This window comes from Zerene cesonia, chromosome 12 (genome assembly GCF_012273895.1).
Source record: "Zerene cesonia ecotype Mississippi chromosome 12, Zerene_cesonia_1.1, whole genome shotgun sequence".
Taxonomy (NCBI): domain Eukaryota; kingdom Metazoa; phylum Arthropoda; class Insecta; order Lepidoptera; family Pieridae; genus Zerene; species Zerene cesonia.
Genome location: NC_052113.1, coordinates 4676540 through 4695636, shown reverse-complemented (window position 1 = coordinate 4695636; position 19097 = coordinate 4676540). Strand labels below are relative to the sequence as shown.

Genomic DNA, 19097 nt, shown 5'->3' with positions numbered 1-19097 from the left:
AAGTAATAAATGTTATTTGCAGTTAACAATTTTCTTTTTTCTTTATTACAATATTTATGGCAAGACTAGGTATAGTCTGTTAATGGTTAATGGGTTTGTAAAATGACAAGCTAACATGTACCTTAAAATTTAATCATCACTGGCCCCAGTTTACCACATCCCTTATTATCAGCGGTATTGTGGTATTTACCGTTTTATATCGGATTTCATTGAAGGATGGATCCCGTATGGCTGCGAAGGGAAATGTTTTTTTTAACATCACGTCCTCTTTTATATTAAATGTAAGAGAGTATACGAAAATGGCTGAGATTAAGTAATGGAGAAAGAGAATGAGGAAGGTAGGAATACCATAATTAAAAATTATATATTTGAATTTAAACAAAGTCTACACCTACATGTTTAAAAATTAATCGAACTACAGAACCAGTAAAAAGAAAACGTTAAGCCTCTGTTTATTTGACTAGTATATCTTTTTGCTTTGCTATCTTCGTATCTATGGTTTTATCACACTTAAGCTTAGCTTAGGGGTAGAGAAAGTGTGAGTGCGTAATTTTAATTAATAAACCGGTAATATTTGCATACCCGATGTTATTGACAAACGCGGCGCCGGCGCAGCTTCGTGGGCGACTACAGAATGTAAATGACGTATGCAATTATGACTCTTGTTGCATGAATAAAACATGATAAATTAGTACTAAAGTTACTTGACAAAAGTAATCCATCAAGAGCTTAACCAATCAAACGAGATATCTTCAAAGCGGCTAATGTATGATTATTTAAAAGAATAGCGATGAAAAACTTCCATCTGCTACTGGATTAATTTCTTAGCTGAATTATTAATGTGATACTGTAACGTGAAGATTCGTCTTGAATCATATTTAAAGACAAATAATTGCATATGAGTTGACCATAAATGTACTCTTGATTAAATTCTATGTAAAAGAAAACATCTTTTAGTGATAAGGCAGCACTATGAAATATTCAAATTTTTATCAAATTAAATAGAGGTTTCTGTTATGTACAATTTCATTGAAGAATCTAATAAATTAGATTATATTATTGTGTCTTAGGCAGAATAACGTACGATCGAGACTAACAGAAATTGAAATAGAGAGTTGATATTCTGTTCACTGTAGCGACATTTATGTGTATTATTTTACATTAGAGCATGAATGCGATGCAGTCATCTGAAATTATAATTAAACATGAAGCTGTGTTATTCCTATTAATATAATGGATACTGTAGATCAGTATTCAATCTGTTTAACCAACAACGAACAACCACAACGTTTGTTTCCATTTACAGTTGTATGATGTATGTCGCATATATTTGAATGGGTTACACGAGCGGCGGTTTTAAGCTTGAACAGTTTATAAGAATAATGTAATTATTTGATAGATGATGTACCTCAGTCCGGTTTAGATTTTGAACGGATAAGTCTTGAATAATAAGCACTAGACGAATCGATTATTGAAAATTTATGGCTCTACATACGTTGTTTGTAATTGACGTTGTATTGAAAAACATCCATTCAATGTAGAATTGATGAAAAACATTGCAAAACAACGCAATAAAATGATTATAAAATCAAATGAAAAAAAACCCAGTAGTTGTATCAAGTCATTTAAAATTAATTTGTGTTTACACTTGGCCGTTTTTTTGGTATGAATATAATTAATGCAGATTGCAGACTGCGATAATTATCGTGGCGCCTCGTTCTTACGTTATTACAGAACGAGTGAGAGATGAGTTATAAACAATTGTTAATTGCATTTCACATAAATCAACTGTGTTTAGCTGTTTACCTAACAATTATTATATGTTCTTTACCGGTTTATAGCGTTTTATTAAGCAATTAAATTATTGAATTTGAAGTTGGAATTTTACATAGGTTTTAGCCCCTCATACTGGCTAGCCTTAAATATATTGAATGTTACTTAGGAATAATGTTGCTTTTACTAATATTTGTCTTATTTTATAAAGTTAACAAATTTATTGAATTCTTAATATATTTTATAAATGGTTTATAGACCAATGAGCGTGTACACACCAATATACCGATTTATATAAATACAAAAGGCAATGTTTATTGCATGTGTGATTTTCGTGTAGACATAAAGATGTATAAAATAGGTTGAAATTCTGAAAATATATTTGTAAACAAAGCTTTCGTTTTCTGGAAGCCATCGCTGCTCATACAAATAAACAAACAAGCGTGGGCGGAAAGTAAGCGCCATACCCCCACATAAATATTATGAAGGAAAAGATTCAGTTGAAATGTTAGTACACCTGTAGCTGTGGGATGAAATTATTGTCTGTGAATTTATGAACTTATAATTGTGTGTTTGTTCAATTTATACAGATTTGTTTGGCTTTTGTCTTTTATATGTAGATTCATAATTAAAATCATTCTTGCTCCGTTCTCATCAATTTGATATTCAATTACCTCTATCTATAAGCAATTATTAATTAAGATCGAAAAGAAAAATCAATATAATCGGAATAAGAAAATTATAATAAGATACAAAAAACTTTATATTTTCTTATTGATTATATTATGCCAGTCTGATTCTGATAAAAATATGTTAAGAAGAAACGAGTATATATTTGAAATATGTTGAATATATAATTGTATGACAATATAGATTATAAACATATAAGCTTATAATATCTATATGTGTTATATATCCATTTAATGAGACAGTTCATTATAGAGTACATATATACTCTATAATAGGTACTTATGATTTCGTAACATGAGCCGTACCTTCTACTACGGATCGGTTTAAATCGCGACAATGTGAGCTATCTAACTTATTTCATATCTTTATATCAGATCTACGCCAAGATAAATCCAATTTCATAAGCTGACAGTAAGCTTGTTTCTTAATAGGGTATTGCAGAAAACTATTTATATAATATTATCTTTATTAAAGATGTCGAAAGTTGTGATTGACACAAATCAAATATAATGAGCCACTATCGACTGTTTCATAAGTCGTCATATCGAGTGAAATATCGATTTATTTCCAGTTTTAATCGCAAATAGAAATAATTAGCAGCACTATTTCGTTTCGTTGTGTTTTAGTCTTTGTTTTCATTCATGGTACATCTATTTCTTAATATTGTATGAAAATGAATAACATCGATCTGAACAAAATAATGCATGTATAAACACATTTTCTACATTCATATAGATATTTCGAGATTTAGTTGATATATGTAAGGATCATGAATTTCCTATTCGTTGTATCATAATATATTATTTAAAACAGATTGCCTGTAGATAAGTTGGAATAAATACACATCAACAACTTGATCTTCAATGCATTACGCATTTACACATAAACAGTCATGTTTACAATTGAACAAAAGTTTGCAAAACACAATAGCTGTATAAAATCATACGCTACCCAAACAAACAATCCAGCGCTTTAATCGGTCGGTTATTCTAATTACGCCCAAATATGGAATTTGATAAAAATTCTCACGGCTATAAAACAAGGATTACGACTTTACGAACTGTAGGTGTGAAATTGACACAGTGAAATGTAGACAAACTAGAAACAACGGAATTATATACCTACGCCTACGCATGACTATTCACGAATTAGAAAAATGCCAGTGTCCATACTCAACGTGGTTTTAGTTTTTAAACTGTAATCAACATACGTGTAGTTTAAAGATTTGTCACTAAACTTTTTATATCCAGAGCGCTTTGAATGTTTGCTGATATAAATTGTTACAAATTATCGCCATCGGAATTAGTTTTGCAATAAAGTTTACTAAATTATATGTAATAGCGATAAGTCAGGTTAGTAATCTAAACATAAATAACAGGGCTGGCAAAAATATGCTGATATACCCAAAAAGGCACGTAACTGCATAATTAGTATACCTACTGACAAAATCGATCAAGGGTAAGTCGGACTCGCAAACCTAAAGGTTCCGTACAAATAAGCTAAAGAAGAAGTGCAAAAAAATTGGTGAAAGGTGACCAATTTATCACTATGCAAACCGTTGGTTACCTTCTATTTTCTATTATTTTACAAAAATCCATCTCATTATCTCTGAAAATTTAAAATGGCTGTCACGGTTCATGATGAACAGCCTGGTGACAGACAGCGAACGGACAGAAATGTCTTGAATAATAGTCTCATATTACCCTTCGGGTACGGAACCCTGGAAGATAAAAGCCCAAAAACGAGTCGAGTATGGCACATTAATAAACTTAATAGAGCCGGCTCCGCACGACATTATTCTATTTAGATAAACGTGTGAAAATTTCGTCGAGAAAATAGAAATGACGCGATAAACGTAAAGCTATACGATTTATAGCTTGAATAAATTAACCGAATAGCGCTATATGATATTTACTATGTTAGATGTCTTTTCAATTATGCTTTTATTGTATACAATAAATAACTCTCGTTAGTTTTATGTTGTTACACAAATAGATTTTAATCAAGTCGCAATTAATGACGTTGTATGGTCGTGGATGCTATGGTGTTGCTAGCCGGAGGACAAGTCTGGACACGCTTTTTGAATAAAATATAATAGATATTTAAAAGAAAGGTGTTCAATAGAGTTAAAAAGAAAATTTAGTAGAGAAACGGTATTATAAATTGGGTAACTATTGGCCTTTTCTGACGTATCGGTTTATTTAATTAACTTCAATTAAAGCAATAGATTTGAGCACTGGCTGGCTTACGAGTATCATAAGAGTATCATCAAATTTTGCACGAAACGTGTGGATTATTCTATGTATGCAAATTCCAAGGGAAATTGTTTAATTATCTTATCTTCAATCTTATTATGCATTAAAACATTTCACAGATTCTTGTCTGTTTTCCGGTGGTCAATTAAATATGAATACAGTTAAATTAATTTGAATTAATGATGTTTTGACTAACGCTAAAAACGGTAAAGACCTCACAGATTGAAAAGTTACCTCACTGCTGAGGCCAGAGATATTTGATACTTCCTTACGAATTGATAAGGGACATCCTTTACTAATATTTTGCATACATTGCTGATATTTTGCTCCTACTATATAACTATTGTTATTGAAATAACTAGTAGAATACAGTAACTGTTTTAATGGATGTTTACAGAACTTGCATTTAATTCTCTATTTTCGTATTCTATACGTTATGGATATAAGAATAAGAAACCAAAATATTTGAAACGGGTCATCAGTAATTGAGCTTGAAGTAAGAAGAAGTAATTAAACATTCCGAACCAATCATTAATATTTATAAAATATCGCGTTTTAAAATTCGTTAAAAGTCCTTTCTTAATTGCATCATCTCTCATCAAAGCAATTGCAAGATCTACTTTCACGCAACATCAAACTTAGGGAAGTCAAAGTCAAACATTTATCAAATAGCATTTAATTTAACATCAGAGCATCAACACAATTTAGGCACGGACACATATTACAAAATTCATTTGCTATTTCCTGTATTGATACGATCATTCCATCAATAGTTTGAAGGGTTATAAATCGAAGGAATACAAATGAACCGCAATAAAGTGAAATAAATTCATAACAACCGCGGACCACCCAGGTGCTAAATTAAGTTGAGCGCCGCCGCGACGTAGTACTAGTTCATTAGTGAGTTTCCATAATTATCACGGTCTTCAAGCTAGTAATACGAAATTAATATTTAATAGAATATGTATATGATTACACATCTTTTGAGTTATCGAGATCATAAAAAATATATGATTATTAGGTTATGTTGGGACATGGGACGGCCACGTATTTATAGCTATATAGCATCGGTTTGATAGCAATTTATATTGTAATAAGACTTAAATTGTTTTTAACATATAGGCTTATTGATATTAATTAAATGTAAGATAGAAAAAAATACATTTTTAATTTCTACATTTCTGCCAAGTAGAATATCTGTGTAAATGAGATAGTGATAATTATATTTCCTTCCAGTCGCTTTTAGTACTATAAGGTTTCAATATGACACAGATTTATTTACTATTATTATATTTCAAGAAGCTACATCGATTTTTAGCTCGCCTGTAAAAACAATACTAAAAAAATTCGAATGAAATTCATTTACAAATTTAATCCTACTTATCCTACTAATATTGTAAATGCGAAAGTTTGCAAGGATGTGTGTGAGTATGTTGCTCTTTCACGCAAAAACTACTGAACCGATTGCAATGAAATTCGGTACGTAGACAGCTGGACAACTGGAATAACATATAGGCGACTTTTAATCCCGATATTCCTACGGAATATGGACTTACGCGGGTAAAACCGCGGGGCGCAGCTAGTATCACTATAAATATGAATAGAACACTGGTTTAAGACAATGAAAAGTTTAGTCACCTATGCGGTTACATTATGTATTCGATGCATGTACATTTGGTATACGATATTGATTATTCCTTAATCGATATTCAAAAATCTACGACCACCACTGCGTGACTTCAATAAATCAGCATTTCGATCCTATAAGTACCTAGTTATACCTATCGTTTACGCTGATCGTTAAAATAAACTAATACGATGTTAGTTTCCCAATAAAACTCTGTTAAAAAGTACTAAAATTGTTTTCGTTTAATTTACAGGACGGATCTTACGAGTGAATACTTGAGATTTGATTGCCGTATTGTGACAAAAATGCATCATATCTATAATCTCCTTTATCATTAGTTTTAAAAACAGTATTTGTACTGATGCGTTCTGATGTCTGACGTTAGACTTGAAAATAATTTATACTGGAGACAATCAAACAAGACTTGTTAATGAGATCATATTATTTAATTCATATTCACATTTGGAAGAGAGATTTTTCATCGTATAAAAAAGTAACCAACTCCCTTGTGACGTATCAAAGAGTCAGACAAACAAACACTTTCGCATTTATAACATAAGAATACTAAAGATAAGACAAGCTCACACGCACACCTAACCTAAGCAACTTATCGCACATTCAAGTATTTTGGAGCGAAATTTTCTGACGTAAATATTGCATGATCATAGCTTTAGTGTGATTGCAGCCTTATTTAAAATAATGATCGTTGTTTTTTAGACAAGGATAATTCACGCAGTAGCTATTACAGTCACGTTTAACATAGTTTATCCGAAGTATAATGCTATAAGTTAACGCCGATGCCTTGGCAAGTACTCAGTCGCCTTCAGACGGCGTCGCATCTCGCATACATAACGACTGTTTATTAAGTGCATTGCGACATGTAACCACTTGTATTGATCTATTTGCAATGCATATTGAAGCTTAAGTTCTATGGAGGTTTCCGATGCAAACCGCAACAGTAATACATATATCTTTTAGCAATATAAATAAAAGTATTTAAAAATTAAAAATAATCATATTACGTTGTAACAGAATAAGAAAATTGAGTTTTTTTTTAATAAATGCGTCAATTTTGTTCCTTCCGGTTATTATAATATAATATAATAAAAGGTCATATCAATAGTCAGCGACGCATAACGTCCGTCCTGTGCGATGATTGGATCACAAATGGCGCTACGTCTTGCGCAGGCGCCACGCTTCCGGCAATACAGGAAACTAGGTGCAACAGTCTGCAACAGCTACCGGTTATTTTAATTTTCATAAAATATCAATTACTGGATCGCGTATTGTTATATTTTAGGTAATTAATTTTACGTACATGTGTAAATTACCATTATATTTGCGTTTAATGTTTTTATTATATTGCTTACTTGTTTGGTATTTCCTGTTGTAATTCATTTTGTGCATGATAATGGATTATCAAGTTGTTTGAGTTTTCAACCGACTTCAAAAAAGGAGGAGGTAATCAATTCGACTGTATATTTTGTGTGTCTTACCTCATAGCTTTTTGATAGATGAACTAATTTTTATAATTCTTTTCTATTTGTAAGCTGCCTTCCATCCGGTCCCATTTAAATTTGATCAAGTTCTGACAATTTCAAGGCGGCGGCAAACCGCGTTATTCAACATATTAAAGTTCAGTTTTGTTTGAATTAATTCAGTTTTTTTTTTAATATATTTATAAATAAATGTGATTATGTACATAATTGATATATAGCAAGATATTAAATGTTCACCATTGTATTTTATGCATCAAATAGTAATTAAAACTTACATAAATACAACGTTCTGTTTAAAATCATTCTAATACCAATTAAATAAATTCCTGCTAAGTAGTAAAATATTTCAAAAATGAATTGCGTTTTAAATACTTGTAAGTAGTCTATGGTTTTATTTTGTTTGCATAATTTTGTATTTTTATTAGAGTTTGATAAATTTATACGATAAAAAGCGTAATCTATTCAAGCGATGCCGGTGACTGTTAGCCAACGTGTCCGACAATAAAAAAAAAAACAAAACATATGTCACTTAAGACTTCGTGTGTCACGACCCTGTTTCTTTTTAAGTAATAACTAAATAATAATAAATAAATTGAATTTTATCGTATTTGTTAAGCCCACGGGCAAAATGCATCGAGTTATAGCGCAATTATCGTCAATGGTAATTATCTAGCAATATGTGACTAAAAACTATAGTGTATAAATACAGGCAGGTGTACAATCGCTCACCCCTAAACGACACATTGACGCCACAGAGTCCCCCAGAAATATAGTTTCATACAATTATAGACCTTTTGTACGTATTCTATAAAGGCGAGATAAGGGTGCAAATGTACCCCGTGGTTGGGATAAGTGGCGCCACGTAATGTATTTAGGCGCCAGACAACTGTTTAACGAGACTTAAAAAATTTTAACAACTGTTTCATACGGAACGCTAAATGCACTCGCATTTTTCACTTCTTTAGAAAAACATATCAAGCACTTTTTATATTTAGTGTTATATAGCTTCCGTTGTAATTGCTTTAATAATTTTAGCGGTGTATAATATTCGGAATAATTAATAGAACGGAATTTTTTGATTTGTATGGCACCATAAATAAAATATCAACAGAAATGTAAGTCAAGCTTTTATTCTTTAGTCGATGGGTGAGTTTCTTTTTGAATAATTGATCCACGAATCGAATTTTTAGCCACTAATACTATCGAATTCTTGCATTTCAATATTATCGTTTTGCATACGTTTTGAAATTTAATTATTTAAACGTAGCTGTTTATTTTATTCTTATATTAAGAGTATCCATATATATTAAGGAACCTTTTTAATTAAGAGAGACTTTATTTTGAAAACATAGAAGTTTAAATTTTTATATTTCTATCAATTCAACTGTTTAGTAGGTTTTTACATAATATTTGTATTATAAATGTCACTCATAAGAAAGATGCATAGGAAATCTTTTTGATAGCAAAAAAGAGCGAAATTCCCTATTGAAAGTCGGTTAAAAGGTCTGCATAGCAGTGCACGAGTGAAAGTTAAGTAATGGCTTAGAACGAGACATGCAACAATGTGCAGGTAATTAGATTTAATGTAATGATAATTACATCTTGCGTTCGGGAAGGAATTAATTAGAAACTCGCTAATTGACGCGCTTTTCGATGCAATCTTTATGGATTTAGTATCATTTGTATATTTACAAATTGATTACAGTAGTTGAAATAGGAAGGTATGCGTATAATCGATTATAAATGTGCGTTGTAAAAGTGCAGATAGATGAAAACTTTATTGTACGTATAATGTAGTTATTTTATCGTTTCTAGCGCCCGTTTCATCACATATTTAACGATGGTAAATTTCTTAACAAAGTTGTACGTAGGTACTCTGCTATAATAAATCATACACTCATTTATACGAGTAAACTTTGCAATATAATTGGTGCTATGATTTATGGCGTACGTTGAACTGCTAATTTTCGTACATGACACGTTAATTAAGGTACAGACAACAAATTCGAAGCATGAAAATGTAATATCTGCACAAATTTAATATAATGAAAGCTTATTACAGTTCTGTGTTTATACATATCTTTTTTAACATATAGGTAATTGTTATTTTGAGTACATGTAAAAGGAGCTTTGTGTATTTGTGTTTTATGTATTTTGATTTGTCATTCAATGATGAACGGATTTGGATGTATTTTAAAATTGTAATTGGATGGAAGTTTGTATGTAATTTAAGTATGTACCTAAAGTTAATGTGAAGTACATATCTACAAGGAAAGCCGCGAAAAGATATTTAATTTTTACGTCATCACCAGTCATTAAATTAGTTATTCATTATAGATATAGAAAATCCAACCAAATCAAATCAAATACCCGAGTTTTTTCAAACTATTAATTATAAAAGTCATAGATAGTTATGGATAACGAGCCAAGGAGGTCGAGATTCATTTACGGAATCCCATGAATCCCGTGACGTCATTGGCGCCGACTCCCGGCGCGTGTCGCACACATGTTGCATTAGATTATCAAATCCCCTTTCAAATTGTTACTTTATAACACTATTTCATACCGCTCATGTATAAATGACTATTCTTTTATAAAATTATATAGGATAGAGGAATAATCTTTGGAGGATTTATACAGTTAAAAACATAAAAAAACACGTAGGTAGGCCATATTGAACATGACGTTGCGTAATAGAACCCAACAATGTCAGGTAACATAGTAAATGCAAGTATAAAATCACGTTTCGGTATCGCTAATTACAATAATTATTGAAAAATCTTGTACTTTATCAATTGAGGCTTGTCCGATAAACCAATAACCCTTTACTTAAGATCCATCTTTATTTTCGTACGATAAAAGTTAATGCGCTATAAAGAAATTATTGCATCCAAAAATATGTCCTAGCCCGTTGGTTATAAGTGTCGTTATAGCAATTACACTTATTCCTTGCATTAAAATAGGTGTGACGTTGTCGCGGCGCCAAGTCTGCGGTTTATCTGATCTCATTGATACTATATCTATTTTATGACGTCACATAATCAATCGATATTCTACGAATCTGGATATTTGTAAGTCGATGCCTTTCGCCGGTTGTTATGTTATTAATTAGTAGCGGTTTGAATATAACAAGTCAACAGTAGCTTGTGGTTGCCTGAGATGTATTACTAAATCAAACGTAAATAAAAGGGTTTCATAAGATTTTAAAATAAGAACAAATACTTATAAAGACGAATTGAAGGTGGATGTATGTTTTGGGAATTATTTGATAAAGTACCGTTTTTTCTTTGTCGTATGCGTTAACATGAGATTTAATCAACTTATGTAGATAAACTATGACCGGTCAGTTTTCAACCTTATTCTGAATATATAGCAACACGGTTATCTTAAGTATTCTGAGCTTATCTTGTTATTTTTTACTTATGACACGCCGAATTGGCGATTATGTGTGATTTTGTGAACGAAAATGTATTATTAACATGTGCTTTAGAATTGTATGTTTTACACTGAATATTGTTTGTTTAATTTCGCTTTATTTCAGTAGCATAATGTTTAGTAATGGCATAAGAGTTACTCATCAATTACCTAAAGCCCATAAAATGTCAAAGTCGTAAAAATAACCATTACCAACGAGTATAGGTTTAATTAGAAACAGAGCTTGTTCTCCGTTTTGTCTTCTCTACTCCTTAGATACTTCATACTACTACTTCAAAGATATGTACTTAAACGAAAGGGTCTGCATTGTTCAAATAAATTACCTGTCTAAAGAAATGAAATGAAAAGAGGAGCCGCGGTAGTACCGATGTTAATATTAATATCATAATTATAAGATGAAAGTGTAAAAAATGTATGTTAGAAGGTACCTCGACGACATTTGTGTTTGAATATATATAAATGGAAGTTAAATAAAAAAGGAAAGAGATAAAAAAACTGTCAATTTTATGTAATCTACTTACTTTCTTTGTCCTGTATTTTGGTTTGAATAGCAAGAAGCTGGATTACGTAAACGAATTTATTATAAATAAAGTTTTTATTGAATTGTAATACATGAAGTAGGTAATAGCCAACAGATACCGTGAACTAGGATTAGTTTTCAAGCGTGGAAAGAACCTTTGTGGTGAATACAATATTACTGGATAGGTATTTAATAGCATACCTTATCATACATTATTTACTATACTTTAATCGTGTGTCGATGAACAACATATGGAGATAGTATTAAAAATTGTAAGTAGAAGAAACAAATATATACAGAAATACATAAGAAGCCCTTAGCCCTTACCTGCCAATCCAAGATCCAACAATTCCGAAGACGCTTCGTTGCTATAAACTGCTGAGAGTTGGTATAGAATTAGAACCAAACACAGGCTAAAATTAGCCATTGCCATAGCTACCTCAATTACAATCTATTACTAACAAACACTCATTAAAATCACCATAACATTGTTTATTTTTTTCAATTAGTCCATCGTCAATACACTGTTCAAATCCATATGGGTAATCAGTACACTATTTAACTATATCTCCGTATGTCACAAAAAGCTTTAGATAAAATAACTAACACGCGCTCATATTATTTTCGGACACAGCGACACAAGCTTCGCTGACAACTGCTAAAAAGGCACTGACGTTGATGCGGGAACGAAAGGGAACGAGCATGAGCGAGCAAGCGAATTGCTCACCGGTTGCTAGGGGTGTTTGAATATCGATACTCAATAGACAAATAAAATATACAAAAACACATTTACTATTTAATTCACTATTTTTTTACTATTTTTATTATTTTTACTATTTATTTATGGATATAAGGTTAAGTAACAATGTAGCTTATATTTAAGTTAATATTATAAGTTTTATATATAAGACATATAAACACTCTCAGAAATGAAGTACGTGTACTTACAAAAAGTTAAGTTGTATTATCATTTGTGTGACAAGAAAATTAAAAAAGAAGATGTAATTACGTAATGTTTTATTTAAAGTAAAAAAACATTACTTGAAATCATTCTACTCCATTATTAGCAGTAGCTTTTCTAATTTATTTTATTTAAATAGTTCATCGACCATACACACAACACTACTACCGATGCAAGAGCTCATAGAACATTTACGTTTGAATGCATTTGAATTGCAACCTTACCTGTAGGAGATAGAGTTTTATTTAATTTACTATTCATTAATTTTAGAGTCGAAAATTAGTGAAGCTCCCGCAGCTATGTTGATTGCATTCTTGTTTTTGTTGATTGTAGGTGACTTTTCTTTATTTTAGGAAGTTAAAAGCTATCGACTATTATTATATTATTTGCTTGAAAGCATGAAGTGGCGCCTTTTGCTGTGAAAGTAAATTATTAAGTGGGAAACTTGGTATTTTGTAAATATATTTGTCTAATTGTTTGTTTCATATTTCAATTGTTATAGCTAACTAAGTTTCCGCATAATATTCCGTACATAATATACCTAATAGTGAAATTAACAATACATGTAAAAAAAAATAGCAACACATTCAATTTCTTGTTTATGTGCTACAATACTTCAGTAATGATCATTTAAACTTATATTTTATTGTTTACCTACGAAACATCATTGCACTCATTGCTCCCAAGTCCCAAGATTTACCTCAATGATTTATTCAACTTATTGTATATCAACACAACCCTAAAAAGAAATCAATCGCAATTATATGCCTTAAAAACGGCAATAAAAGAACAGATTCGATTGAAACAGCGGCCGAATGGAACGGCGCACGCGTTTCGAAACTTAATGAGAAAAAAAAAACAAAAAAGAAAAATAAAAGGAGCAAAGCATCCATCGCATACAGCCAGTCTTTGTCTCGGCCAGAATGCCAGAACCCTTGTATATTAATAAGGTTTAATGACTTAAACATGATCGTACTACGTATACCGTATATTTATTGGGTACAGCCTTTAAGAATTTACCTACTTAATTAATGGCAGTTGTTTTATAACGTCGTATAATTAAAAGGATAATTTTTTATTTCATAAGCAAACTAACTTTTGCCCGCAGTTTTATTACGCGTTAAATTCGGAGTAGTTTAATGTATGTTATTATGCATATAAATCCCTTTTCTTTAATCACTCTTTCTGTTAAAAAAAACAATTAAAATCCGTTGCGTGGTTTTAAAAATTTAAGTATGAAGACATAGGGACAGACAGAGAAAGCGACTTTGTTTATGCCATGTAGTGATGTATTAATGTTCAATATACCTAGGTACTCACATGTAGTTTCACTGAAAATTAAAATGAAAAAAATTACATAAATATCAATTTAAGCTTTCTATTGAGTATCCATTATTGTAGGAGTTGAGCACGCTTCGGCACGAATTGGGCCAGCTCGCACCGGGGGAGTACCACACCCCCACAGAAACGGCGTGAAATAGTGACATGCCACTATGTTTCGTAAGGTGAGTGGGGAAGCCGGAGGCCCGTTTCCTTTTCCTTACCCGTCCCAGTCCATTCCTTCTTTCCAGTCGTTAATCCTTTCCTTTTCCCTTACCCCATGAAAGCGGGCAGCGCATTCGCAGACGCACCACCTCTGCGAATGTTCATGGGCGGTGATGATCGCTTACCATCAGGCGAACCACCAGCTCAGCTCAGTCGCCCGCTATGACATAAAAAAATCGAATCTAGAGAAACTATTATCTTAAAAAGAAATATTAATGATACCTAAATCTGAATAGCTACTACCTACTAGTAGATTATGAATATTTTACATGAAATTATTATTAATTATTAATAAGCTTATATTGAAATAATATTTACTGATTTAAAAGTGCGTTGAAATTTTACTATGAACGTGAAATTAATTAAACAAAATCATAATTGTAAGAATTATGTAGTTTTTTTTCATAGACTATAAGCTATGGCGCCAAGAAATCGAATTATCTAGCTAGAAACGGTAAATAAATCGGTACTTAAGTATTGTTTTGACTAAATAGTATACTTTTGACAAAGTGCTATTCTTTGTGCCATGAGGACTTGTTTTGGGAATAAAACAAAGGAATTTTTGAAATTCTCATTGTAAACCTTAATTATACGGGAGAAATTCTGAGAATGGAGCCCTTACAATGGCTGTGCCACTAGATAAGCGGTTTAAGAAGCGTTTTTGTGATTTTTTTACTCCGTTTTTACAAACAAGTTTTGACTGGTCAGATCTGGTCTTTAATGGTTAAAATTAATTAAGTTTATCATAAATAATTTAATAGAAACCGGTTTAGTAGTAAAAAAGGAATAGATTTAAGTAGATGAAAGATTTTGTATAAAATAAATAAAACGAACTTAATCGCCTTTTATGCTATATTCTTTTATCTACCTAAAAGTATATTTTGTTATATTACAATGCGTACGAGAAAAATACCAACTGTTATTTCGACTATGCCTCTTATGACAGAATAAAATAGCTAATTATATAAAAGAAACAGACAAACTTATATTCATACATTATCTGGTACCGTTCAAGACACCTTTTGTAATATATTGTTCGATCTCTAATCGCTCATCGCTCTCTGAATAGCCACACACCGACCGGCGCCTACTTATCAGATTATAGATAAGGGCTGAACAAACAATAGCTTTGTATTTATGTCCTAATAACTGGGCGGCTTTTAAGTGTTTCATTTGAATTTTTAATTGTTTTCAGATATAATGAGTAATAGTCGGAGTATTTGGAGCTATTACAATGATGCCATCATATTAGCACGGTGAATTAATAATTATTAAAAGAGCATATTTTATATTTTCCTCGATAATAATAAATAAATTTTGTATGGGAGAAAATATTAATTTTATTAAAACATAATACTATACGTTTCCATGCTTTATCCATACTTTAAGACCAACTTATTTCAATCAGTTCATCTTGATTGATGAAAGAAAGGTACGTAAAGATTAGTTTATGAGAACATACAGTAAAAATTTAAGCAGGAATTTAGTTTTTAGGTGCGAAAGTATATATGCTATAGTAAAAGATAACGCTATTACTACTAATACCATATTGTAAGTATAAAATATACTTTTTTGATATAATATCAATGCTTCCCTAAAAATATTATGGTAGAGTATAAGAACTTAAAATTTTTTGCGCTTTTTATATTTTATTTTAGTTTCAGCGTCATCTATCGGCCATAATTAAAAACGTATGATAGGATACAGATGGTATCTAAATTAGTATACTCATTCTACTCTAGATGGCGAGTTTCTCAAACAAGTAATATTTCATTATTGTATCGTGAGATGGCAGAACCTTGGTTTCACGACGTGACACTGCGTGAGAAAAAACTACTCAATATAGTATTATGTTATCTGTGGTATTATGTATCTGTGTAACTTATCTGTAGAATATATACGTAGAATATTTTTAATGTTTTTTAAAAGCTTGCAGTTAATTACGATGAATAACGATTTCGCCCGAGTTTTTTGTTGCTTATTAGTTTTATAAATAAGAAATAACTTATCTATTTTGTATCTATTCATCTCATTTTTCATCCATATAATAATACATTGTTATGACACTGTGGCCATTAATATTATGTTCCTATAACGTTTGTATTATGGAAGGTAGAGGTTTGTATGATAAAGCAACAGATAATGTAATACCACAGATAACATAATCCTATACTAGTACTATCCGAGGGGGTCGCAGACGAATTATAACCATCTCCCGTGGCCCCTTCTCTAAAGCGGCTCGACAGAACATAGTATGATTATGGTCGGTAGGAATCCGACATAACCCACGGCTTCTTTCCCCGGAGGCCGTGGGTATCTATGCATGATTTCCCCGCAAAAAAAAAACACTTGTACTATAGATAATACTATATAAATAGAAAGGCAGTGAGCCGTAAGTAGCATAAAGGGATGAAGATGAAAATGAACATCATAGGCTTCCATAAGATTATCCAGACTATCCAGAGTATAAGACCATTTATGTAAGAGCCTTTTGCTTAAATAATAAATAAGCTTAATAATCATTGCCTAATCAAGTAACCGTTACCAAGTGAAATTACAATTATAATAAATCTTATATTCCTGATCTTATTAACTTTAAAACTGAAACATATTTTTCTATAACTTTCTTTGCACACTTCACGCTAAACTAGTTACCGCACCGGAATTCTTTTAAGAAATTCTCCCAATATTATAAGCTTGGAACTTATGAAAACGACTGCATACATATGGATATGGAAATAATAAACAATTACCAACAAATACGATAATAATGACTAAGTATCTCAATTTAAAGGATTTATGCAGTGTAAGATTAGAAATGTGTGCTAGCAATAATATATTAAATAATATATTAAACAATAGAAATATTAAGAATTCAGATTTTCATGAGCGTCTGTGGCTGGCTTAATTCTTCTCGGCGGTCCTCTTCTGGTTGTTGTCGTTGGTCTGGGCGTTGTAGTAGTAGTGGTAGTAGTTGTTGTTGTTGTTGTTGTTGTTGTTGGTGGTGGCGTTGTTGTCGTAGTTGTAGTAGTTGTTGTTGGTGGTGGTGGTGGTGGTGGAGTTGTTGTTGTAGTCGTCGTCGTTGTAGTTGTTGTTGTCGTTGGATCAGGTGGAGGTGGAGTCGGTGGAGTAGTAGGAGGAGAGGATGGAGGAGGTGGTGGAGGTGGTGGAGTTGTTGTTGTGGTTGTTGTTGTCGTTGTTGTTGTTGGTTCTGTCGTCGGTGGTGGGACTGTCGTTGTTGTACTCATAGTTGTCGCCTCTGTTGTTGTTGTAGTTGTTGTTGTTGTAGGAGCTGGTTTGAAATATAACTTTTGTTTCACTACTCTCTTTGTAGTTCCCCCAAGCATAACCTTCATGATGCTTAAAGGCATCCAGTGACCAGGCATATCTGCTTCTACTGGGTTTGCAATGAATATTAACGTGTCGTTTTGTGGGTTCGGCCATTTTGCAGACAGTGGTTTGATTATTGTTATAATTAACAGCGTGCTTAGAATTTTAGGTGTAGACACTGTAACAATAACTTAATGTTATTTATTGAGAATATTACAGTGATTCTGTTTATATCTGAGAAAGAATTGAATTTCGTTTAATGAAATTTTAAAATGAGACACAGTTATCTAGTATATAAACTTTCTAGTATCTACCTAAACTTATAAAATACCTAAAATTATGATATATTTTAAAATATCTATGAAATACATATTTCTTAGGTATTATAAAGAACTCATTTACGCGGATGAAATAGTAAGACAGTTGTTACTAAATTTTATACATTAATTGAATCATTTACAACAATTGCATTGTACATGTACTTGTTTATTTTCATTGTAAAACAGAATGAAAATAAATAAGGCTTTTAAACTGAAACAAATGAATTGATACAATAAAAAATCAATAATTAACATACTTTGTTTGTTCGGTCGGATCTCCTTTTTTTCCCTTCGAATGTTTTTCTCTCATGTTTTTGTTGTTATCAACATGTCGTTTGTCAGAGAACAATTAAATGTACAGAAATTTATTATTGATGTAAGAACAATAAATTAAATTGACCGTCACTTTTATTGCGTTCAATGCGGCGACATAAATATATACACGTTTACAACATAAACATATTATTTAGAATCTATGGAAAACAATATGATAGAACATAATATGAAAATTATAATTCAAAAAGATTTAAGATTAATCAATTTGGAAGTACCTGATTATCTTTTATATAAAATTCCCGTATCACAAATTAGTTACCATACTCCTCTGAAACGGCTGAAGCGATTCTTATGAAATTTTGTGTGCATATTGGGTATCTCTGAGAATTGGCCAACATCTATTTTTCATACACTTAAATGATAAGTGTAAGGCAGAACAGCGTTTGTCGGGTCAGCTCGAATTTAGTACCTAGTTGCTATAATTAGTAATTTCTGTCTTATAACATTCTCCTATGCGATGATACTACCTACGAGATAAATTTTAATAAATACCGCTATGAATAAATAATCAATAGTTTATAAATTAGTTTCAATTTTGTTAACAAATGATATTTAACTGAAATTTGGCTCTTTTATAAAAACGAAAATGAAAAAGCGTTTCTCGCTTTAAAAACAATACATTTACCGGTCTAAGTTACGTTTCCAATCGTTCCATGCTTTTTCGCATGACCGCGAATTAGCAAATGTCCGATAAAGTATCACTATTCTGTTTACTGTGAAATCATTCTCATACAACATCATTGTTAAAAAGAAACTAAAAAGTTTCACCTATTTATTGTATTTGTGAATTGGAATAAATAGAAGGT

The 19097-nt window shown here is 31.4% G+C and overlaps 1 protein-coding gene across 1 annotated transcript in view; it reads right to left on the bottom strand.

Moving 5' to 3' along the window:
• Window positions 1-12494, bottom strand: part of LOC119830880 (BMP and activin membrane-bound inhibitor homolog) — a 55000-nt gene extending 42506 nt beyond the window's left edge. Inside the window, exon 1 of the mRNA XM_038354057.1 lies at window positions 12127-12494. Coding sequence (XP_038209985.1) covers window positions 12127-12232 — 106 coding nt within the window. The 5' untranslated portion in view covers window positions 12233-12494. The remainder of the gene's footprint in view (window positions 1-12126) is intronic.
• Window positions 12495-19097: the final 6603 nt, after the last annotated feature.